Source organism: Hyperolius riggenbachi, chromosome 4 (assembly GCF_040937935.1).
Source record: "Hyperolius riggenbachi isolate aHypRig1 chromosome 4, aHypRig1.pri, whole genome shotgun sequence".
NCBI lineage: Eukaryota > Metazoa > Chordata > Amphibia > Anura > Hyperoliidae > Hyperolius > Hyperolius riggenbachi.
In genome coordinates, this window is record NC_090649.1 from 308,073,167 (window position 1) to 308,098,056 (window position 24,890).

A 24,890-nucleotide genomic window follows, 5' to 3' on the forward strand; every position below is an offset into this window, starting at 1 on the left:
CCCATTGAAATAGAATAGCCAAGCGGATTTACAGGCGGATGCGGCCGGCGGATCGCATCCAAATCCGCTCGGTGTGCACTGGGCCAAATCTCTGAAATCCGCACCAAAACCGCTAGCGTTTTGTGGATCTGCTAGTGGTTTTGGTGTGCACTAGGCCCATCCCCGTGTTTATCATAGTAACTAATCTTGTTGGCAGATCCTTAAAGTGAACTGTCAAAATGTTTTTCTGCTAGTTTCCAGTAGTATAGATAGGAGTGGGAATATCTGTATATCTGTTGCAGTCTGTGTACCTTTTTGATCTGCATTCCTGTATATTCCTATGGAGAATCTACTAGAGAGCCAATGACATGGTTATCAGAAATGAACCTAGATACTGAAATTCCCTCTTGAAGAGATGGACTAGTCCAAAACCTGACAGATCCGTTATCTTTTTACAGTCTACTGTACGTGACCGTGACCTATGGAAAAAGTAATTCATAGTGCATTTCACTCTGTGGAAAAATTTACATTTTATATGTATGTGTTTTACTTTTTAATATTTTTCATGATGGTGGTCCTTTGAAGTACAAATGGCATTTTCTGTGTCTTTAGCCTGCTGTATGATGCCTTTGATGTATCTCTCAGGTGCTTGCTAAGTAATGTCCAGATGCCATCTGCTGTCTATAGCCTGTTTTGCAGGAGGTAATGCCTGGCCAATGGCTGGCCTGGTTTACACTGTCAGTGCTAGTTGCAGTGTGTTATGCTGCAGTGTGTGGTTCTCTTTCATTAAACTGAATGGGGCAGCGCTCAAAAATACAGCAGCGTGATATTGAATCACTCTGCAATGCACTACAATGGTAGGGACTCCAGACATTGCTTTCTAGTAATGTTTAATGTCCTCACATATCACACATTGGGCCTGATCCAATTTCACTCCTTAAGGTGGCCACTAATGATCCAATCGTTTTCATCCAATCTTACCATTTCTATGTAATATAAGGAACTGCCTGAAGTATCCATCCAATATATCAGTAAGATGTGAAATATCACAAAGGAGAAAAAGTGAATTGGATCGGGCCCATTGTGTGCCATGTATTACACTGCACAGCATGTGAATGAGCCCTTATAAATCATATAGCAGACGCAGATAATGATAGCCTGTTTATACACAATAGATGGCACCTGGACTGGGGCGATAATGATGTTGTTCAGGTGCCGTTTACTGTGTTTTTCATCTGCTTTACAAGGTGTTTTCCTTGACCACGATCTTCCGTGTCTATAGTCTGTTAGCGTGGATCCTATTTCCTGTAATAGTCTGGCTTGCAATCTCCTGTATTTACAGTCTAATTTCCTTAATTGAAGACTGCTTGATCACCTGTGCCCTCTGTTTTATAAAAGTAATTTGACTGGATGCTGGCCGTTGTGTCCGTCATTTGCTTTATACTCAGTCAGTTGTTTTTTTCTACACCATTAAACCATGATTGGTAGTGATTGCGCCATCCTTGGGCATTGCTAAAGATCCGACATGCTGGATATGTAGTGATCGTAGTGTGACCGCTGTACACACTGCCAAAATTTCCAATACAAGGATTGCACACACGTTAGTAGGTAGGCTGGTGCTGGACCCCCAGGCAATGTGCAAGTAATTTTCATGAAGGAGTCCGCACACAAACCGTAGAAGCAATAAACATGAAGTATTTATTCTCCCATCACATACATGTGCAGACACGGTCTGACCTGCTTAGGTCGACGCACGTTTCGGGGGCCACGCAGGGTCCCCTTTGTCAAGACAGATAGCAGGTATGTCTTATCTGCTATACACACTGGTCGGACTGCCTGATTCAGGCCTTTGCAGTCGTTACTATCCACCATGGCCAAGTTCAGACTAGCCTCATTCACACTGGAGCATTTTACTAGCGATTTCAGCTTGTCTGTAAATTGCTTGAAAAAGCACTATGGCAATGCAAATAAATTGCAGTGTTCACATTATAGTGATAAGCGATTTGCTGAAATCACAAACCTGGTGCATGCTGCATTTTTTTTTTTGCGAATTTGGAGCAATTGCATTTTAATCTTAAAGAATCAGAAAAACGCGATCGCTATAAAATCACTTTCCTGTACAGTGAAAAATCACTAAAAATTGATTTACAAAATGCTAGCAAACTTGCTAGCGTTTTGCGTTTACCAGTGTGAATGGGGCCTTACTGGTTCTCTTTCGCCCAACAAACTTCAGCCAGCAGTGTGAACAGTGAAAGGAGCTTCTGCATGCGTAGCTAAGTGAGTTTCCATGGCTACAAGATGCTTCTCTGGTGTTCAGCTAACAGATTGAGTGTCAGAATTTCATTTTTTTTGGCTGAGATAAATTTCTTTCTGATAACAAGTTATTTCATGCAGCAGATGAGATGGCCAGTCAGAATGCCTGATGTTGGCCATTTCACCTCTTCATAGTAACATGTCTGTGGATACCTTTACCAAGCTTGTAGGATAACTGCTGAACAAATATCACATTTTGACTTTTTCTGTTTCATAATTTCGCAACTACAAAAAAAATTTTTTTTTAGTACCAAACCTTTTTAAAAGGACTCCGAGCAGTGTAGAAACTATGGAAAGATGCATATCATTTTAAAGCTCTCTTTCTCCTCTTTCCAATGATATATAAACCACCGCCCTACGCCTTTTAGTTTTCGCTATTTTCGCGATCGAAATTGCCATGGCCGCGACTTCGATCGCGAAAATAGAGGAAACTAAAAGGCGTAGGGCGACGATTTAGGTGTCGCCAGAAAGAGGAGAAAGAGAGCTTTAAAATGATATCCATCTTTCCATAGTTACATTGTATTACACAGGGCGACTTTTTCTTAAAGTCAGCAGCTCCATTCAGCAGAAAAAGTCGCCCTGTGTAATACAATGTAACTATGGAAAGATGGGTATCATTTTAAAGCTCCCTTTCTTCTCTTTCTGGCGACACCTAAATAAACGCCCTACGCCTTTTAGTTTTCTCTATTTTCGTGATCAAAGTCGCGGCCGTGGCAATTTCAATCGCGAAAATAGCGAAAACTAAAAGGCGTAGATCGGTGGTATATATATCCTTGGAAAGAGGAGAAAGAGAGCTTTAAAATGATATGCATTTTCCATAGTTTCTGAACTGCTCGGAGTCCCTTTAAATGTTATGACCGCTGACATAATACTGTAACTTTTTAAACATGACAGTATGTTGTGATAAACTATGTATAATTTATTAAAATTAACTCTCTAGTTCTAGGGCTTGAAAGTAAAATATCTGCTTTACAATTATGTGAATTTGTCTCTTATTTTGTCTTGCAGAATGCATTCCTGAATGAGGAAATGCTGCGACATTTAGCCCTGCTGATGCAGGCAGAGAAAGGAAACACGGTCTTTATAGTCCAAGTAGCTTGCACCATTCAGAATCTCTGTCATGCAGAGAATATTGAGGTATATATTTCAGCCAATTACTACTGTGATGATGAAGCTGATATGTTTATATATTAACTGATGCTATAGACATCCATGGCTACAATTACTAGGCAATGCCTAATGATGTTGATCCAAGGATTTTATCTGATTGCCATCTGGAGTCGGGAAGGAATTTTTCCCTTTTGGGGCTGATTGGACCATGCCTTGTGGGGTTTTTCGCCTTCCTCTGGATCAACAGGGATATGTGAGGGAGCAGGCTGGTGTTGTACTTTGTTCTCTGGTTGAACTCGATGGACGCATGTCTTTTTTCAACCCAAATAGCTATGTAACTATGTAAGACAACAATGGTAAGATTGGAATGAGGACACTCCGCCTGTATTATTTGTTGACACCGTTGTTGGGAACATAGGGGGGATTAAAGGATGAATAGACACCTGAATAAAGGTGGCCACTAATGTTGTTATTTTCAGAACGATAGTTTACAAACTATTATTCGTTTGAATGATCCGAAACAAATGTTTTGGCCCACTAACTGACACAAATCTCTCAACTAATCTGATCAGATTGACCGGACTGATCTGAAAAATCGCTCAATTTCATTAATCTGATTGGTTAAGAGATTTTCGTCTGTTAGAGGTCTTAAAAGATCATTTCCAATCGTTCATATGAGTAATCGTTCGTAAACAATTATTCGCCAAATTGTATCGTAAGTGGCCACTTCAAAAGTGTGTGTGTGTGTGTACACCACTGGTGTCCTCTCATTGATACCAAGCGATTTTCTTTGTGATATGAATACTAAGAATATTGAAGTGAACCAGAGACTAAGCACCCTCATGTATTTTACTATAGATAGATAGATATAGAGATAGATATACATACGGAACATTAGAGAAAACACCTACCCTGGTCTCTGCTTCATCCTTCACTGCTCAGCCTGCCTGTTATCAGCCCTGATAAAATCCCTGACTAAGCATTCAGTCTGGCTTTGCTCAGGAATCATTATAGCGGAGTCTGTCTTCTCTGATGTCTTTTCAAGCCCAAGCCTGCCCCTTGTGGCTCTGCTATAATGACTCAGCTATAATGATTCCTGAGCAAAGCCAGACTAAATGCTCAGTCAGGGATTTTACCAGGGCTGATAACAAACAGGCTGAGCAGTGAATGATGAAGCAGAGAGCAGGGTAGGTGTTTTCTCTAATGAGTGAATGATGAAGCAGAGAGCAGGGTAGGTGTTTTCTCTAATGTTCCCACTGATATATATGGTAAAATACATAAGGGTGCTTCGTCTCTGGTTCACTTTAAGGGTCACTGAATGCTTTTAAACGACAGTGGGATGGGTTTGTACCATCTGACATTGAAGATAATGTGATTTTAATTTCTGTACCACTGTACTCGACTGTATGATCAGAGATTATAGTGAAAGCTGACTGCTGTTCACTGTGTATCTTTTAGTAAGTCATCCTAAGACTCCTGGGACTGTCACCTAAACAGCCAGCAATTAATTTTATTATGTACTGTACAGAGTAATGGCTTCCTGTGGCTGCTTGGTGCCCTTTCTGAATAAAACATAAATAGCCTCTTAATTCACTTCAGAAGAGGTATCCTGTCCCCTCTACTTCACAACTGAGCTAGCAGCAGTAGGTCACAAGTCTGACTTATAAGTTGTTAATGTAACCAATAATAGTCTTTTTCACAGAGTTTGGAATGTAGGGTCCCTGCTGATGTCACCATGCTGCCATTTATGTGACTTCCAGCTACTCAGGATGTATTTTAACCACAAAATTAACATTTCAAAACATCCTAATTGAGTACTAATTAGTGCAAATAGGACGTTTAAAAAGCATCCATTTTGCCTAAATTTGGGCATGTGCCCACCCATTTTCACCCCTCAATGGAGGAGTTTCAAGTGGTTACTGATGCTTTTTTTTTTTTTTAAGGGTTTGGGGGAAAAGGGATGTTAACTTCACCACTTGAGGATCGCAGTGTTAAACCCCCCTAGTGACCAGGACATTTTTTGTTAAAATGGCCACTGCAGCTTTAAGGCCAAGCTGCAGGGCCGCACAACACAGCACACGAGTGATTCCACCCCCTTTTTCCCCCACCAAACGGTGGGGCTGGGGTCTGATCCCCCGCACAAAGTAATTAGACGGCGGTTACGCCATCGAGGTCTACCGAGCGGCGGTCCTGGGGCTGCCACACTGCTCACGCCAATTGGCGTGGAGCAGTCTGCAACTGGTTAAACAAAGGATCTCCTCTGTTGGAACAGAAATCCAGGCTAGACCCCCTTTTCAGCCAATGTAAATAAAAAAAGCAACCCCAAAACCTGGGCGTTTTGTTAAAGTGGATCTGAGATATACTTTTACTCATTGCATATTTGTGTTCCTTTCATATAGTTTATAGGGCATTCCTCAAGCCAAATCCTTTTTTGTTTTAACTCTAATTCCCTATAAACTAAACAAGCCTTGCCCACCGCTCCTTGTGTGCCTTGGCATTGTAGCAAGGGCTTATGGGAGCTCAGTCTGGGCAGGAGGAGGTTACTAGCCATTGATTTCAGAGACAGAGGGGAGGAGGAGAGGGGACTGAATTTACACACCGACAAGCTAATAGCATCCCCAGCCCTCAGCCTGTGACAATGTGACAAACAGAACATGGCTGCCCTCATTGTATCACAGGAATAAATAATCATAAACTTTTAAAGCTGTTTGCATCTAGATATGCTGTGTAAACAATCTAAACTTTAGATCAGATATACAGACAAGTTACTTGTTATAGTTAGTTTTTTTATCTCGGATCCGCTTCAAGAAAACTCAGCTCAGAAGATTTAAATTTCCTGATGGAAATTTGGTGGGGCGTAAAAGGATTACAATCATCCCTAATCGCCTACAGTGTTGCCAACTGCTACATGTTCATGAATATATGGAATTAACTTTTTTTTTTTTTTTTTTTTTTTTAAAGGTTATTGTACAGAGTCCATGTTTTGAGGAATTACTTCTGTCCCTTATGGATTGTGACAATGAAGAGGAATCTTTACAGTATTTGGTTTCCTGCATTGCTGAGCTGGCTCAATATGGTATGACTTTAATATTAACATACGTATAAAAGGTCATCCAAGTTCCTACAACAGCTGGTGCTAAAAATATAGTTAAATATTGCTACTTCCACTGCTTGCCTCCCATCTTCTAATTCAGGAGAATTAGGAGACAACAAAAGTTACGCACATTGCAGGCAGTTTCCGGAGGGACCGATCTAGCATAAAACATACATGTAAGATACCATATAATTGATATTTCAATCATAATATTAATGCAAAATGCCATAATTTCAATACATTGCTAATTAGATGCAATGCTTATATTGTATCTAATGTCCAATCTATTGAAACACTGACATAGTATCATAAGATGTCATTACCAGCTATCTAGCCCAAATGGGTCATGCTATCTGGTGAAAAAATGTAAAGTACAAATTGAGAGTGCAAGTGTCTCACACTGTTTTGTGTTGCACCAGCTTGCACTTTTTTTCACCAAATAACATGGTGTGCCCACCACATCCATTGTCTAAGTGCACCAGAATTCATTTTGGCCAAATAGTTGGTTATGACATCTTGGAGAGGGAAGACAGGGTGCAAAATTTCTTGAACTAGTACACAAATGAGAACCCGCCACTCATCTACTATAAGCGTACAAAACTTTTATTTCAAACTTGCAGTGGCTATGAACTGGTTTTCCACACACCACTTGTGAACCAAGCTGGGCCATACAAGTCCGCCGTACAGTATCAATTGGGCCTTCTTACAAGAGCACCTAAAGTCCTGTATTACAGCAATTCCACATGCTCACCGACTCCAACTTACTCCTCTTGGCAGAGTCCAATTATATGCGCATTTCACACTAACTGCAGGTAAGCTTCCAGACACAGCATCTTACTCCTGGTAATATTGGCTGACTGTTTAACCACTTGAGGACCTAGGGCTTTACCCCCCCTTAAGGACCGGCCACTTTTTTTCCATTCAGACCACTGCAGCTTTCACGGTTTATTGCTCGCTCATACAACCTACCACCTAAATGAATTTTGGCTCCTTTTCTTGTCACTAATAAAGCTTTCTTTTGGTGCTATTTGATTGCTGATGCAATTTTTACTTTTTATTATATTCATCAAAAAAGACATGAATTTTGGCAAAAAAAATGATTTTTTTTAACTTTCTGTGCTGACATTTTTCAAATAAAGTAAAATTTCTGTATACATGCAGCGCAAAAAATGTGGACAAACATGTTTTTGATAAAAAAAAACCCATTCAGCCTATATTTATTGGTTTGGGTAAAAGTTATATCGTCTACAAACTATGGTGCAAAAAGTGAATTTTCCCATTTTCCAGCATCTCTGCCTTTTCTGACCACCTGTCATGTTTCATGAGGGGCTAGAATTCCAGGATAGTATAAATACCCCCCAAATGACCCCATTTTGGAGAGAAGACATCCCAAAGTATTCACTGAGAGGCATAGTGAGTTCATAGAAGATATTATTTTTTGTCACAAATAAGCGGAAAATGACACTTTGTGACAAAAAAAAAAAGTTTCCATTTCTTCTAACTTGCGACAAAAAAAAAATGAAACCTGCCACGGACTCACTATGCTCCTCTCTGAATACCTTGAAGTGTCTACTTTCCAAAATGGGGTCATTTGTGGGGTGTGTTTACTGTCCTGACATTTTGGGGGGTGCTAAATTGTAAGCACCCATGTAAAGCCTAAAGGTGCTCATTGGACTTTGGGCCCCTTAGCGCAGTTAGGCTGCCAAAAAGTGCCACACATGTGGTATTGCCGTACTCAGGAGAAGTAGTATTATGTGTTTTGGGGTGTATTTTTACACATACCCATGCTGGGTGGGAGAAATATCTCTGTAAATGACAATTGTTTGATTTTTTTTTTACACACCATTGTCCATTTACAGAGAGATTTCTCCCACCCAGCATGGGTATGTGTAAAAATACACCCCAAAACACATTATACTACTTCTCCTGAGTACGGCGATACCACATGTGTGGCACTTTTTTGCACCCTAACTGCGCTAAGGGGCCTAAAGTCCAATGAGTACCTTTAGGATTTCACAGGTCATTTTGAGAAATTTCATTTCAAGACTACTCCTCACGGTTTAGGGCCCCTAAAATGCCAGGACAGTATAGGAACCCCACAAATGACCCCATTTTAGAAGGAAGACACCCCAAGGTATTCCGTTAGGAGTATGGTGAGTTCATAGAAGATTTTATTTTTTGTCACAAGTTAGCGGAAGATGACACTTTGTGAAAAAAACCAATAAAAATCAATTTCCGCTAACTTGTGACAAAAAATACAATCTTCTATGAACTCACCGTACTACTAACAGAATACCTTGGGGTGTCTTCTTTCTAAAATGGAGTCATTTGTGGGGTTCCTATACTGTCCTGGCATTTTAGGGGCCCTAAACCGTGAGGAGTAGTCTTGAAATGAAATTTCTCAAAATGACCTGTGAAATCCTAAAGGTACTCATTGGACTTTGGGCCCCTTAGCGCAGTTAGGGTGCAAAAAAGTGCCACACATGTGGTATCGCCGTACTCGGGAGAAGTAGTACAATGTGTTTTGGGGTGTATTTTTACACATACCCATGCTGGGTGGGAGAAATAACTCTGTAAATGGACAATTGTGTGTAAAAAAAATCAAGATTGTCATTTACAGAGGTATTTCTCCCACCCAGCATGGGTATGTGTAAAAATACACCCCAAAACACATTATACTACTTCTCCCGAGTACGGCGATACCACGTGTGGCACTTTTTTGCACCCTAACTGCGCTAAGGGGCCCAAAGTCCAATGAGTACCTTTAGGATTTCACAGGTCATTTTTGTTTCAAGACTACTCCTCACGGTTTAGGGCCCCTAAAATGCCAGGGCAGTATAGGAACCCCACTAATGACCTCATTTTAGAAAGAAGACACCCCAAGGTATTCAGTTAGGAGTATGGTGAGTTCATTGAAGTTTTTTTTTTTTTGTCACAAGTTAGCGGAAATTGATTTTAATTGTTTTTTTTCACAAAGTGTCATTTTCCGCTAACTTGTGACAAAAAATAAAATCTTTTATGAACTCACCATACACCTAACGGAATACCTTTGGGTGTCTTCTTTCTAGAATGGGGTCATTTGTGGGGTTCCTATACTGCCCTGGCATTTTAGGGGCCCTAAACCGTGAGGAGTAGTCTTGAAACCAAATGTCGCAAAACGACCTGTGAAATCCTAAAGGTACTCATTGGACTTTGGGCCCCTTAGCGTACTTGGGGTGTAAAAAAGTGCCACACATGTGGTACTGCCGTACTCAGGAGAAGTAGTATAATGTATTTTGGGGTGTATTTTTACACATACCCATGCTGGGTGGGAGAAATATCTCTGTAAATGACAATTGTTTGATTTTTTTTTTTTACACACAATTGTCCATTTACAGAGAGATTTCTCCCACCCAGCATGGGTATGTGTAAAAATACACCCCAAAACACATTATACTACTTCTCCTGAGTACGGCGGTACCACATGTGTGACACTTTTTTGCAGCCTAGGTGCGCTAAGGGGCCCAACGTCCTATTCACAGGTCATTTTGAGGCATTTGGATTCTAGACTACTCCTCACGGTTTAGGGCCCCTAAAATGCCAGGGCAGTATAGGAACCCCACAAGTGACCCCATTTTAGAAAGAAGACACCCCAAGGTATTCCGTTAGGTGTATGGCGAGTTCATAGAAGATTTTATTTCTTGTCACAAGTTAGTGAAAAATGACACTTTGTGAAAAAAAAAAAAAAACATACAAATCAATTTCCGCTAACTTTTGACAAAAAATAAAATCCATGAACTCGTCATACACCTAACAGAATACCTTGGGGTGTCTTTTTTCTAAAATGGGGTCACTTCTGGGGTTCCTATACCGCCCTGGCATTTTACGGGCCTAAAACCGTGAGTAGTCTGGAAACCAAATGTCTCAAAATGACTGTTCAGGGGTATAAGCATCTGCAAATTTTGATGACAGGTGGTCTATGAGGGGGCGAATTTTGTGGAACCGGTCATAAGCAGGGTGGCCTTTTAGATGACAGGTTGTATTGGGCCTGATTTGATGGATAGGAGTGCTAGGGGGGTGACAGGAGGTGATTGAGGGTGTCTCAGGGGGTGGTTAAAGGGGAAAATAGATGCAATCAATGCACTGGGGAGGTGATCGGAAGGGGGTCTGAGGGGGATCTGAGGGTTTGGCCGAGTGATCAGGAGCCCACACGGGGCAAATTAGGGCCTGATCTGATGGGTAGGTGTGACAGGAGGTGATTGATGGGTGTCTCAAGGTGTGATTAGAGGGGGGAATAGATGCAAGCAATGCACTGGCGAGGTGATCAGGGCTGGGGTCTGAGGGCGTTCTAAGGGTGTGGGCGGGTGATTGAGTGCCCTAGGGGCAGATAGGGGTCTAATCTGATAGGTAGCAGTGACAGGGGGTGATTGATGGGTAATTAGTGGGTGTTTAGGGTAGAGAACAGATGTAAACACTGCACTTGGGAGGTGATCGGACGTCGGATCTGCGGGCGATCTATTGGTGTGGGTGGGTGATCAGATTGCCCGCTAGGGGCAGGTTAGGGGCTGATTGATGGGTGGCAGTGACAGGGGGTGATTGATGGGTGGCAGTGACAGGGGGTGATTGATGGGTGATTGACAGGTGATCAGTGGGTTATTACAGGGAAGCACAGATGTAAATATTGCACTGGCAAATTGATAAAGGGGGGGGGGGGGGGTCTGAGGGCAATCTGAGCGTGTAGGCGGGTGATTGGGTGCCCGCAAGGGGCAGATTAGGGTCTGATCTGATGGGTAACAGTGACAGGTGGTGATAGGGGGTGATTGATGGGTAATTAGTGGGTGTTTACATCTATTCTCTCCTCTAAACACTGCGCTTGGGTGGTGATCTGATGTCGGATCTGAGGGGCGATCTATTGGTGTGGGTGGGTGATCAGATTGCCCGCAAGGGGCAGGTTAGGGGCTGATTGATTGGGTGGCAGTGACAGGGGGTGATTGACCGGTGATTGACAGGTGATCAGGGGGATAGATGCATACAGTACACAGGGGGTGGGGGGGTCTGGGGGGGGGGGGGCTGGGGAGAATCTGAGGGGTGGGGGGGTGATCAGGAGGGGGCAGGGGGGGGGGGGGGGGTAAAAAAAATAGCATTGACAGATAGTGACAGGGAGTGATTGATGGGTGATTAGGGGGGTGATTGGGTGTAAACAGGGGTCTGGGGGGTGGGCAGGGGGGGTCCTGTGGGGTGCTGTGGGCGATCTGGGGCAGTGGGGGGGGGGGGGGGGGAATCAGTGTGCTTGGGTGCTGGTGGCTGCAGCCTGCCCTGGTGGTCCCTCGGACACTGGGACCACCAGGGCAGGAGGCAGCCTGTATAATACACTTTGTAAACATTACAAAGTGTACTATACACTTTGTATGCGGCGATCGCAGGGTTAACATCCCGCCGGCGCTTCCGTATGGCCGGCGGGATGTTGTGGCGGGTGAGCGGCGGCAGGCGCCGGCGGAGAATCGCGTCACGGATGACGCGATCACTCCGCCCATACCCTTACAAGGACCGCCGCCTCTGTGGGTGAGCTGGTCCTTGCAGGGCACACTTCCCGGCCGCCTCTGTGCGTTAGGCGGTCGGGAAGTGGTTAACTGCTACAACTGTCCAGTGTGCTACCGCTGGCTCTCCGCACAGCTTAGGTGCTCTTATAAGAAGGCCCAATTGATACTGTATGCCCGGCTGACTTTTATGGCGCAGCTTGGTTCACACACACCTTAAAAAGGACTGGATGTCCAGGATTATATGTATGGTGTGGAAGTGAGTGTGCATGTTCATAGAAGTGCTCTTTATGGAAACCAGCGTGTCTAGGGGATTTTAATGGGTTTGGGGAACCAGTTTATATCCACTGCAAGTTTGAAGTAATAACGTTTTGTACGTTCATAGTAGATGAGTGACAGGTTCTCATTTGTGTATCATTTTTATATTATATATATATATATATATATATATATATATATATATATATATTATATATTTTTATATATATCTATCTATATATATATATTATATATTATATATTTTTATATATATATCTATCTATCTATCTATCTATCTTAAAAGTAACCTGAGGTGTGAGACCTACGGAAGCTGCTATATTTATTTCCTTTTAACAATATCAGTTTGCCTGGAAGACCTGCTGATCTTTTTGGTCAATGGGGTCTACACACCTTTACTGCTTGCTGACCGCGTCACGCCGATGGGCGTGGCGGCAGCCCCAGGATTGCGTAACGCCGATCGTCATCAAGTCCTGGGGCAGCAGTTTGCAGGAGATCGAGCACAGGTTGCGCGCGCATCCCCTGCTCGGGGGGGGGGGGGGGGGGGGGGGGGGGGGGGGGGCGGAGCTCCGCCTCTCCTTTGGTCTCCGAGCGCCAGTCGCCGCTCGGGAGACTGTTAGACGGTGGAACCGCCGTCTATTTACATGTACAGCGCTGCGATCTGCAGCAGCGCTATACTGGGGACAGCCGTGTGACATGGCTCTCCCCTCCATTGCCTCAGCAGTGATCAGCTGTCATAAGCTGAAGCGTGTGTGCTGTGCGGCCCTGCAGCTTAGCCTTAAAGGGAACCTTAAGTCAAACAAAACAAATGAGTTTTACTCACCTAGGGCTTCCAATAGCCCCCTGCAGCTGTCCGGTGCCCTCGCCGTCTCCCTCCGATCCTCCTGGCCCCGCCAGCAGCCACTTCCTGTTTCGGTGACAGGAGCTGACAGGCTGGGGACGCGAGTGATTCTTCGCATTCCCAGACACATTAGCACCCTCTATGCTGCTATATGATATATGCTATAGCAGCATAGATGGCGCTATTGTGGCCAGGAACGCGAAGAATCACTCGCGTCCCCAGCCTGTCAGCTCCTGTCACCAAAACAGGAAGTGGCTGCCGGCGGGGCCAGGAGGATCAGAGGGAGACGGCGAGGGCACCGGACAGCTGCAGCGGGCTATTGGAAGCCCCAGGTGAGTAAAACTCTTTTTTTTTTTTTTTTTGTTTGACTTAAGTGGCCCATTTAAAAACAATGGTGCATGAGCCAGCCTGGGGCCCCGGGAACTCTCACTGCCCGGGGCCCCAGAACCAGCATCTAACACCATATGTGAGCGCAGCCAAACCACTGGAGCTGCCACCCCCAAGGCCTGTCTCCTGCTGCTCTAAAACTTACCAAACACACAAATGGAGAAACTCACTCCCAAACAGTTCTCTGCTGCTTTATAAAGCCTGCAGGCTGCTTATAAGCCAATGAGAAGTTAACACATATATTACACCTAGCTTGCAGTGATTAATCAAGCAGAAGCTGAGCAAGTCAGCCAGTCAGTTGGAGAGGGCTTCAGTTGCATATAGACAATGGCTATATGACCAGCAGGGGGCACCAGCGTGCAGGATATTCCCCCTCATCTGCAGATGAGAGGGAATATCCTGCACGCTGGTGCCCCCTGCTGGTCATATAGCCATTGTCTATATGCAACTGAAGCCCTCTCCAACTGACTGGCTGACTTGCTCAGCTTCTGCTTGATTAATCACTGCAAGCTAGGTGTAATATATGTGTTCACTTCTCATTGGCTTATAAGCAGCCTGCAGGCTTTATAAAGCAGCAGAGAACTGTTTGGGAGTGAGTTTCTCCATTTGTGTGTTTGGTAAGTTTAAGTGGCCCATTTGACATAAAATGGCCTGGTCACTAGGGGGGTTTAACACTGCAGTCCTCAAGAGGTTAAACAAGCATGCAGCTAGTCTTGTTAGATTTATCCTAGACATCTGATCTGCATGCTTGCTCAGGGTCTATGGCTTAAAGTATTTGAGGCAGAGGATCAGCAGTGCAGTCAGGCAAAGTGCATTCTTTAATATGGCAGCCTCCATATTCCTCTCATCTCAGGATCCCTTTAAGTTGGCAAAGGTCATAACATGATTACTTTTTCTTTGGCTCTTATAGAACTCAACTAAAAAAAAAACAGTCCAAGTGCTCCCCTATGATCCACCCTCAAGTGCTACAATCTGCACATATAAATAAAATATGTGACTATCCTTAACCCCCCTAGCGTTCAATTTCTGCAGGATTTCTGTGCAAAAAGTGGTTCAATTAATTTTTGTGAAATTTTTGCTGGCAACTTACTAAAATCCTTCAAGCAAGAGTCTAGTATCCATTTTGAGTATAATAAACATCTCAAAACAAAATCATATCATAAAATTGTATTTAAATTTCTAAAAAAACTTTTTAATCACAAATAGAAAAGTCCTCCTTGAATATGGATGACAAAATAAATCTACCGATGCAGAGATAAAATCCGTACAGTGTTTACCGAAAACATCTCTCTTGTGTGGTACGACAACTAAGGGCCAGTTCACATGCACACTTGTACGTAATTTACCGCCGTTTATGCAAAAGCAGCATTTTGATCTTTATTTTTTCCACTGTCTGGAAGCAGCAGGGTCTGGTCATTCTGGGGTCCATTAGCGCTGCACTCCTGTCTCCCCCTGCAGGATGAAAAATGACGATTGCTGGTAGTCGCCATTGAAAGTCAACAAATGCTTTTCTGCACGCTTGCACTGGGCTCTAAGTGGTGCACCATAACGACTGCTATGGCGGGGGTAGTCATTATGGTCAGACCAGTGTGACTACATCAGGCGCACGATTGCATGAAGATCTTGCATGTTAGATTTTTAGCTATGTCCGAGCGCAGCACAATCGCATTGATCACGCTGCTCCCACCGCCGGAAACCTCTCCATTACGCACGCTCATAGTTTCTCCGCTCCCCCTGCATAGCAAAAGATGCATTGTGTGCAAAGGCTGATGACACTTCTCTACAGTGTTAGTGCACTGTCGCCTTTGGCTGATGACGCCTCTGTTGCTATGGGGGGGGGGCGGCGGCGGCGGCAAAGGGACGACAAGCGCATCTTCCAGCGGGTGGGGAGGTGCCAAGAATAATGCTGTTGGGTTATGCTCAGGCATAGCTAAAGGTCTGACATGCCAGATCTTTAGGGATCATCATTGGGCCACTATACAGAGGCGCCAAAAGGATAAAAGGAAGCTAAATGAGCTTAAAAACCAAATTCTTGGTAAATAGAGGAGGTAGTGGTGGACTTACCTCCTCCAAGTAGACACACGACGACTGTAGTAAAGACAGTCAATATATTTTATTTATGAACTCCAAATATGCAACACGTTTCGCAGGTTTGATCCCGCTTCATCAGGCAATAACAACGGAGCAATAGCATATGTGGTCAGTAGAAGAGCCAGGCACCTCTGACACAGCTCAGCTACTGACTAATCAGTCTGTTCTAGGGAGAGGAGAGAAGGAGCAAGAGGCACCCTGCTGTGAGAACCTCAAAGGAAGTTCCCTTAAAGGGGAACTGCGGCCTAAACAAATATACTGTCATCAAGTTACATTAGTTATGTTAATTAGAATAGATAGGTAATATAATCTCTTACCCACCCTGTTTTAAAAGAACAGGCAAATGTTTGTGATTCATGGGGGCTGCCATCTTTTTGGTTGAAAGGAGGTGACAAGGAGCAGGAGACACAGTTCCAACTGTCCTGTGTCCTGATCACCCCTCCCTGCTGCACACGCTAGGCTTCAAATGTCAAATTCAAAATGTGTAAAAAAAAAAAAAAAAAAAAAAAAAATGCACCAAAACAGCAGAACGAGCACAACAAAATCAGAAATCCCATCATGCTTTGCACAGCATCAGGGGAAAAAAAGCATGGGCAGTTTTCTTCTGTGCAGCTAAAAATGAGGCTTGTGTAAGAGAAACAAAATTTCTGATGCTGTGAAACTGTTAAAGAAACACAAAAAAGCCTTTTCAGTGCTGCTGAGTCGATTTTTAGTCCGGAGGGAATAAAACATTGGTGTAACTGCAGCCCCAGAGACTGCAGAATGGCCCACCTCTCTCCCTATTTGAAGATGCAGAGTACAGAGCACACATACCCGCTCCAGCACTGAGCACTCTCATCTCTGCTCTCCACCTGATGTCCTGCATTCCTCTGTAAGGCTCCTGATGCATGTCATGTAATATGGATCGGGAGCTTTGCAGAGAAACGCTGCAGTACAATAAACAACTGATGTGAAGCGCAGATAAAAGCCTGCACTGGAGTAGGTACTTGTGCTCTGCTGTGCTACTCTGCATCTTCCGATTGTGGTGTGACTGGGGATTATTCCACACTTGTTATTGGAGTGGGAAGGGGTGTTAACCTGCTGCCGCCCGCGTCACGCCAATGGGTGTGGTGCGGCGGTAGCCTCAGGACTGCCTAACGCCAATTGGCGTAAAGTCCTGGGGCTGTGTTTTGCAGGAGATTGCGCGCAGGGTGCTTGGTGGGCGGAGCGGAGCTTCGCCTTCAGTCTCCGAGCAGCATGTACAGCGCTGCGATCAGCAGCAGCGCTGTACTGGGGACAGCCCTGTGACACGGCTGTCCTCTCCTGAGCAACAGAGGTGATCGGCTGTCAGGCTGAAGCCTATGACAGCTGATCACGGGGATTGGCTAGCGGAGGGAGGGGGGTTTACAGTTAATTAAAAAAGACATTTTTGACCAAAAAAACCCAAATAAACAAACAAACATTGGGGGGGCCATCAGACCCCACCAACAGAGAGCTCTGTTGGTGGGGAGAAGAGGGGGGAAGAATCACTTTTGTGCTGTGTTGTGCCATCCTGCAGCTTGGCCTTCAAGCTGCAGTGGCCAATTTAATAAAAAATTGCCTGGTCTTTAGGGGTGTTTAACACTGCGGCCCTCAAGAGGTTAAGCTGCATACACATCTAGGGGGAAGAGGGGGTTGGATTAATATTAATACTGACCAAACTCACTATTAAGATATTACTCACTATTCTTGCTTTGACGGGTGAGACAGGAACACTATACACGTGTGTGTGTGTGTGTGTGTGTGTGTGTGTGTGTGTGTGTGTGTGTGTGTGTGTGTGTGTGTGTGTGTGTGTGTGTGTGTGTGTGTGTGTGTGTGTGTGTGTGTGTGTGTGTGTGTAACAGACCACCCTTGCCCCTTGCTAGAAGGGGATGATAAAGTGATCACCATGGGTGGAGGGCAGAACTCTTGGGGAGGTTAGCAGTTACACCACTGACAGAAGGATTGGTTGTTAGTGAACTATGTTTCTCTTATACAAACCTCATTTTTAGCTGCACAGAAGAAAACTGCCCGGGCAGTTTCAAAGCATGATGGGATTTCTGATGTTAAAGTTCTCGTTCTGCTGTTTTGGTGCAATTTTTTTTTTTTTACATTTTGAATTTGACATTTTGAAGCCTAGTGTGTGCAGCTGGGAGGGGTTATCAGGACACAGGACAGTTGGAACTGTGTCTTATGCTCCCTGTCACCTCCTTTCAACCAAAAAGATGGCTGCCCCATGACAAAGATGGCAGCCCCCATGAATCACAAACATTTGCCTGTTCTTTTAAAACAGGGTGGGTAAAAGATTATATTACCTATCTATTCTAATTAACATAATTAATGTAACGTAATACCATACTGTTTAGGCTGAAGTTCCCCTTTAACTGGCCATTTTCTTGTAGACTGGAGCAAGCTTTGCCCATCCTTCCTATTCCATTTTATTTTCCAGCACAACTATACAAAATCTGTTCTCCAATCTTCGTCTCTTCACTTGCATTTCCTCCAGCACCATTTGGCACTGAATTTTTTTTGATGCAACCCATACCTGCTTCACTCTGGCAGAAGAGATGTGTTTTATTCCAGCTGTACCCCTTCCCCATGTCCTGGAAAATGTGCCTGTTCCCTCAGGGCCCGTTTTCACGATTGCGAATTCGCATGCATATCTCGCATGCAAATTCGCATAGGCAATACAAGTGGATGGGGCTGTTTCCACTTGTCAGGATTTCTTTGCAGTTTTGTGTGCAGGAAAAATCTGTATAGCAGAGCCATCAGAATTCGCTCGCCGCACACCTCTAGGTGATTAGCATACAATGTATTTAATAGGAAATTTGCATGTGTTTTTTTTTACTGCGAATTCGCATAATGGTTCGCGTAAAAGCACACAGGCACTAACATGGTTAAATTCGCATACATACAAACGTATGCGAATTTGTGGTAAAATTTGCATACTAACGATTCGTTTCCGTGACGATTCTGCACCGCACAAGTGGAAACTGGTCCTCAGACCTTTTAAACAGAACAGTAAAAAGGCACCATCTGTGATCAAATGGAAGATCTTCATTCCTTGCCTGCCATACACCATTGTGATTGTCCTGCTACAAGGATAGTCAGACTTGCTTTCAGTTGCCATTCTGATCAAACTCTCTAATAATAAAACTGGCACATTAACCACTATACCACCAACCTTTTCTATGACATTTTTGTAGAGAGCAAATAGCAGTAAGTTAAAGGGGTTGTCACACAAAACAGTTCAGACTCCGACATACTTAATTTGCACGTCTGCGCTTGAAATGCATTAACTTTGTTTTGTATTCATATACAACAGTGCTGTCCAACTGGCGGCCCGCGGGCCGCATCCGGCCCGCCAGGCCACCTGCTGCGGCCCGCTCGTGTCCCTGGGATGCAGGCATGGCTTGCGCTATCGGCGCCATGCCTGCTCCCTCGTATTGTGGCCTCCTGTGTCCCCGCTGGCCTCTCCTATGTCCCCCCGCTGCCTCACAGATCAGACCTCACAGATCGCGGCGACTGAGGTAAACAGAGGGCGCATGGTACCCGCACGGAGTACGTCACATGCGGAAGTGAATCATTAGTCATTTCCGCATGTGACGTTCTGCCGCGCGGGTGTCATGCGCGCGCTCTGCTTGCTTCAGTCGCCGCGATCTGTGAGGTCTGATCTGTGAGGCAGCAGCGGCATCGTCAGCGGGGACACCGGAGAGGCCAGCGGGGACACCGGAGAGGCCAGCGGGGACACCGAGGTAACGGGCTCGTTACTGGTGGGGGCACCTGTCACTAGCTGGGGGGGCTCCTGACACTATCTAACTGGGGGAGCACCGTCACTATCTAACTGGGGGGGCACCTGTCACTATCTAGCTGGGGGGGGCACCTGTCACTATCTAAGTGGGGGGCACCTGTCACTATCTAAGTGGGGGGCACCTGTCACTATCTAGCTGGGGGGCACTTGTCACTATCTAGCTGGGGGAGGCACCTGTCACTATCTAACTTGGGGGGGGGCACCTGTCACTATCTAAGTGGGGGGCACCTGTCACTATCTAGCTGGGGGGCACTTGTCACTATCTAGCTGGGGGAGGCACCTGTCACTATCTAACTTGGGGGGGGGCACCTGTCACTATCTAACTGGGGGGGCACCTGTCACTATCTAACTGGGGGGGGGGGGGCACCTGTCACTATCTAAGTGGGGGGCACCTGTCACTATCTAAGTGGGGGGCACCTGTCACTATCTAGCTGGGGGGGGCACCTGTCACTATCTAGCTGGGGGGGGGGCACCTGTCACTATCTAAGTGGGGGGAACCTGTCACTATCTAGCTGGGGGGGTGCTCCTGTCACTATCTAAGTGGGGTGCTCCTGTCACTATCTAGCTGGGGGGGTGCTCCTGTCACTATCTAAGTGGGGTGCTCCTGTCACTATCTAAGTGGGGGGCACCTGTCACTATCTAAGTGGGGGGCACCTGTCACTATCTAAGTGGGGGGCACCTGTCACTATCTAAGTGGGGGGCACCTGTCACTATCTAGCTGGGGGGGTGCTCCTGTCACTATCTAGCTGGGGGGGGTGCTCCTGTCACTATCTAGCTGGGGGGGTGCTCCTGTCACTATCTAGCCTGGGGGGGTGCTCCTGTCACTATCTAGCCTGGGGGGGTGCTCCTGTCACTATCTAGCCTGGGGGGGTGCTCCTGTCACTATCTAGCCTGGGGGGGTGCTCCTGTCACTATCTAGCTGGGGGGACACCTGTCACTACCTCAACTGGGGGGACACCTGTCACCTGGCATTTCAGCCCACACATCATCCCCAATCCGGCCCAAAACACAATTGCCAGGCACAGCAGCCAGTAGAGGAGAATTTAGAAGCCAGGTGAGAGGTGTCTACCATATTAAAGGGGCATTCTGCTTATTTATGTGAAATGCTGTCTATTTATGTGCCTCATGACTGCTGAATTTGTCGTGTTGGGGGCCTCATGATTGCTGAATTTGTCTTGTTGGGGGCCTCATGATTTGTTGGGGGCATCACGATTGCTGAATTTGTCTTGTTGGGGGCCTCTAGATTGCTGAATGTGTCTTGTTGGGGGCCTCATGATTGCTAAATTTGTCTTGTTGGGGGCATCATGATTGCTGAATTTGTCTTGTTGGGGGCCTCATGATTTGTTGGGGGCCTCATGATTGCTGAATTTGTCTTGTTGGGGGTCACATGATTGCGAACTCTGAGACTATGGAAAAGCTGAATCGTCATCATGAGACAATAGCATTAAACCTACTTTTTTAGCTTTTTTAAAACGGAAAATAAAACTGGAGGTTTTTTAAAAAAACCCACATTTTTCAGGAGTAGGATGGATAAAATTGTTTATCTTCACAGTTTATTTTCAACTTGGATTTTCCATAATGTTCATGTATGAGTTAAAACGTTTGTATGTAGTTTAAATTGCTGTTGCCACTTTGCGATAAGTGACTTTTGGGTTGCAGTTTGGACACTCGGCCTCCAAAAGGTTCACCACCACTGTCCTAATCTAATGTCCCACATTGCTAAGTTCATGTAAATTTGTCTCCACCCGTGGCCACACCTGCATTCTGGTCCATGGCCACACCCATTTTTCGGCGCCGCTCAATGGACCCCTCATGTTTTCTGGCGCGTGTAACTTCACCATTATTTTAAATTGCATTTTGTGAAAAGTGCTGCCAATCTAATTATCCTTTAATTGCATTTTTTCCGGGGGGGGGGGGGGGGGGGGGGGGGGGGGGGGGGGCTCTAGCAAGAACCTTCGGCCCTCCACCATGGGGTCTGAAAAAAAATGGCCCTCCATGCCCATGAAGTTGGACAGCACTGATATACAAGAATGTATTCTTAACAAATATCTAATGTTACTTATGTATTGATGCGTTTTTTTAAACTGTATTGTAGAGTATACACAAGAGCATCTGATTAAAAAGAGAGATAAAGCTTTCATCAAGTGCTTGGTCAGACATTCTGCATTTTTGGAGCATCAAGAAGTTGCCTTTCAAGCAGCCACAGTCATCAAGCATCTGTCACATGCTGGTAATATGCTTAAAGACGAACTCCAGTGAAAATAATGTAATAAAAAACGTACTTTAAATGTATACATAATTATTGTAAAAAATAGTCAGTATTTGCCCATTTGTAAAATATTTTAAATCCCTGATTTATATTGTGACATTTGTTGCATGGTGACATTTTTACTGCTGGTAAGTGATGTAGCTGCTGCTTGCTGTTTTGGCAGTTGTAAACGGCTATTTCCCACAATGCAACAGGGTTCAGACAGGAAACTGCCAAAAGTATGTAATTAGAATTTTTGTAGGAAGGGTTTCACCACAATATCAGCCATACAGCGCCCCCTGATGGTCTGTTTGTGAAAAGGAATAGATTTCTCACGTAAAGGGGGTATCAGCTACTGATTAGGATAAAGTTCAATTCTTGGTCGTAGTTTCTCTTTAAATAACTCCTAACCATGTTCATTACAAATATGTAATGCAAATACATTGGCCACAATTAACTTTTTACAAATGGCTCATCTGCCAAGCTTTTGTATTTCCCCTGATCACCCCTTAGGGCTGGTTCACACTTCCAGTCTTTTTTTTTTAAAGTGTACCCAAGGAGAATCTCTTAATACAAATGGGACACAGAGGCAAGTTCTTTGCTTAATTACATTCCTCTCTGTCCCCTCTACACTGCTTTCTGTCCCCCCTTTGCTTCACTGCATGCAGAGCAAAGGACAGCTTGTCGGTATACTATTGAAGATTCATTACTTGCAGGAGGCGCACTCCAGCAAAGATGCCCTCTCCCAGCCTACATCCCGCCCCTCCGCTCTGTGATGAGAAGCAGAGAGGTGAGCTACAGCTTTGTGATCCCTGGTTTGTTGCCTTTTTTTTTTTTTAAATTAAAGTGAGGCTAGTGCAAAACTCAGCACAGGACCTGGGGAGAGCAGCAGTAATGGGTGCTACCGGATGTGGCTTTCCCCCTGGAACAGGTAGTATTTTATTTTATTTTTGTTCTATAAAGGTGTGTGTGTGTGTGTGTGTGTGTGCGCGCACACACACTTCCAAATGAGAGAAGGCAAGAGAGCACATCCAGTAAAAATGCTAACATTTATTTCGAAAACATTTTAAAAAATCGCAGGCTATATAGCAATGGTACAGACCATAAAGTTCTGCCGGTTCAGGTGCTCTTTAACCACTTCAGCACCACAGGGTTTTTTGCTTAAAAACCAGAGCAATTTTCACATTTCAGCGTTCCTCCCATTCATTCACCAATAACTTTATTGCTACTCATCAGATGTAAATGATCTATCTTGTTTTTTGTGCCACAAATTATGCTTTGTGAGGGTGATATTTGCTTTTAGTAATTATGCTATTATCTGTGCATTTTAAAGGGAAAAATGAGGAAAAAAAAGAAAAAATACACTATTTCTCCATTTCCATGCACTATAGTTTTCAAATAAACAATGTTACCATAGGTAAAAAAACCCACACATTGTATTTGCTAATTTGTCCTGGATATCTCAACATTTAAATAATGTTCCTAGTACAATGTATGGCGATAATATATTCGTTTCTAGTTTGTGTTTTTTGTTTTCTCATTGTACTCTATCAGTAATTAAAAGCCCTTATCTTCATGATTAACAGTAATACACTCTCATGGCATACATATTTTAAAAGCTAAGTCCCTAGGGTAACTATGTATTCTCTTTTTCAATGCTGTCACTGTTTTTTTTTACAAGTATTTATTTAGGGGTATAGAGTACATGAAAATAACAGTTTTATTGCTTTTCATTTAGTTTTCCGGTAAAAAAAAAATCACATGACTTAGCCCTCAGTTGTCAAACACAAAATCTATTCTCTCACTTGTCACAGTTAAAATGATACCCTATATACATAATCAGATAGCTTATTGGGCATACAGCACACTGTTTACCACAAGTACGCCTATCCACTCCCTTGAGCTTCAAGTAAAGTTTGTGGGGAGTAGATAAGCGTAGCAAGGGAGGTGAAGTGGTTAATGGCCGGTTCACTCCAGGAGCACTTTTTGAAGCACTGTATTTTGGAAAGCTTTTGGCTGTGACCTTATGACAAATGCATCTGTCAGTCTCACCGCTCCCCCATAGCTCCAGTCCCTGCCTGCGTCCCTTCCCTCCCCACTGATTGAAGGGAAGGGACGCTGGCGGGGACTGGAGCTATAGAGGAAGTGGCGAGACTTACAGATGCAGAGATAAACAGCCAGCTGCAACACGCTGTGTGTCGCTAGCTCAATGTATGAATTATGGGGGCATAGAACAGCGCTGGGGGGATTGGTATAGCAACAGAGGCTGGGCAGTATATGCAGACTTAGCCTCTGTATTGTTAGAACCCACCTCAGGTTTTCTTTAATGTTGAACATGTCTTAATCTCACCCTATAAAAATTAACTTCTATAGTATCAGGTTGAGTAAATTAGTTGTAATGTGTCAGTAGGGAAACCAGAATCGTCAACCTTATCACTTATATAACTGTTATTTTCATTTATAGGGGAATTTGCTGTGGAATTAAAACCTTTTATGAATGATGTTCAAGCCTACCTCATGAGTTTCCTTACTCATCCTGAGATGAGATTCCATAAAATAGCCATTGCCACCTTGCACTTCCTGTGTAAAGGTATGTACAATAATCAGATGTTTGTTTTAATAAATCCATTTTGCATCAGCTCTTAAGACCATATACCTCTAGTCTTTAGTGCTTTACTGTTAAAGCCCATTTTAGTAAAAAAAAAATAAAAAAAAAATTCAGCATTGCCCTGCTCGTCTTACTCTGTCAACATGGTCTATGGCCATGTTCCTCAACTCTGTCCTCAGGGCCCACCAACAGTGTATGTTTTGTAGAAATCCACTGAGGTAGTTATTTATCTCTGGTGAGACACTAATGACCCCACCTGTGAATGTTTGTGGTTTCCTGAAAAACATGTACTGTTGGTGGGCCTTGAGGACAGAGTTGAGGAACATTGGTCTACATGGCCATTTTGTAGTGGTGCTGAAGTCCCCAGTGGAGGCATGAGAAGAGTGTGGATATTGAAAGAAGTTTATATTCTAAACACTGATACCTGGTTTCCCTTCCTGGAGAAAAGGAAGATCAGCTGGACCTTAAAGCCAGCTTTATCCCGGTCTCCAATGCAATTAAGAACGCTGCAGTTCCGCATATTGAGAAATTCACTAAGGTGTTTATCATTATTATATACGCCTTTAGACCCAGACATATATAGACAGTGGAAATAAACATTTGCCACACCCTCAAGAAC

The 24,890-nt window shown here is 44.3% G+C and overlaps 1 protein-coding gene across 1 annotated transcript in view; it reads left to right on the plus strand.

Moving 5' to 3' along the window:
• Positions 1 to 24,890, plus strand: part of LOC137570773 (uncharacterized) — a 97,351-nt gene that overhangs the window by 63,834 nt on the left and 8,627 nt on the right. The window contains exons 10-13 of the mRNA XM_068279491.1: positions 3,301 to 3,429; positions 6,364 to 6,478; positions 21,511 to 21,645; positions 24,128 to 24,253. Of these exons, the coding sequence (XP_068135592.1) occupies positions 3,301 to 3,429; positions 6,364 to 6,478; positions 21,511 to 21,645; positions 24,128 to 24,253 (505 nt within the window). The remainder of the gene's footprint in view (positions 1 to 3,300; positions 3,430 to 6,363; positions 6,479 to 21,510; positions 21,646 to 24,127; positions 24,254 to 24,890) is intronic.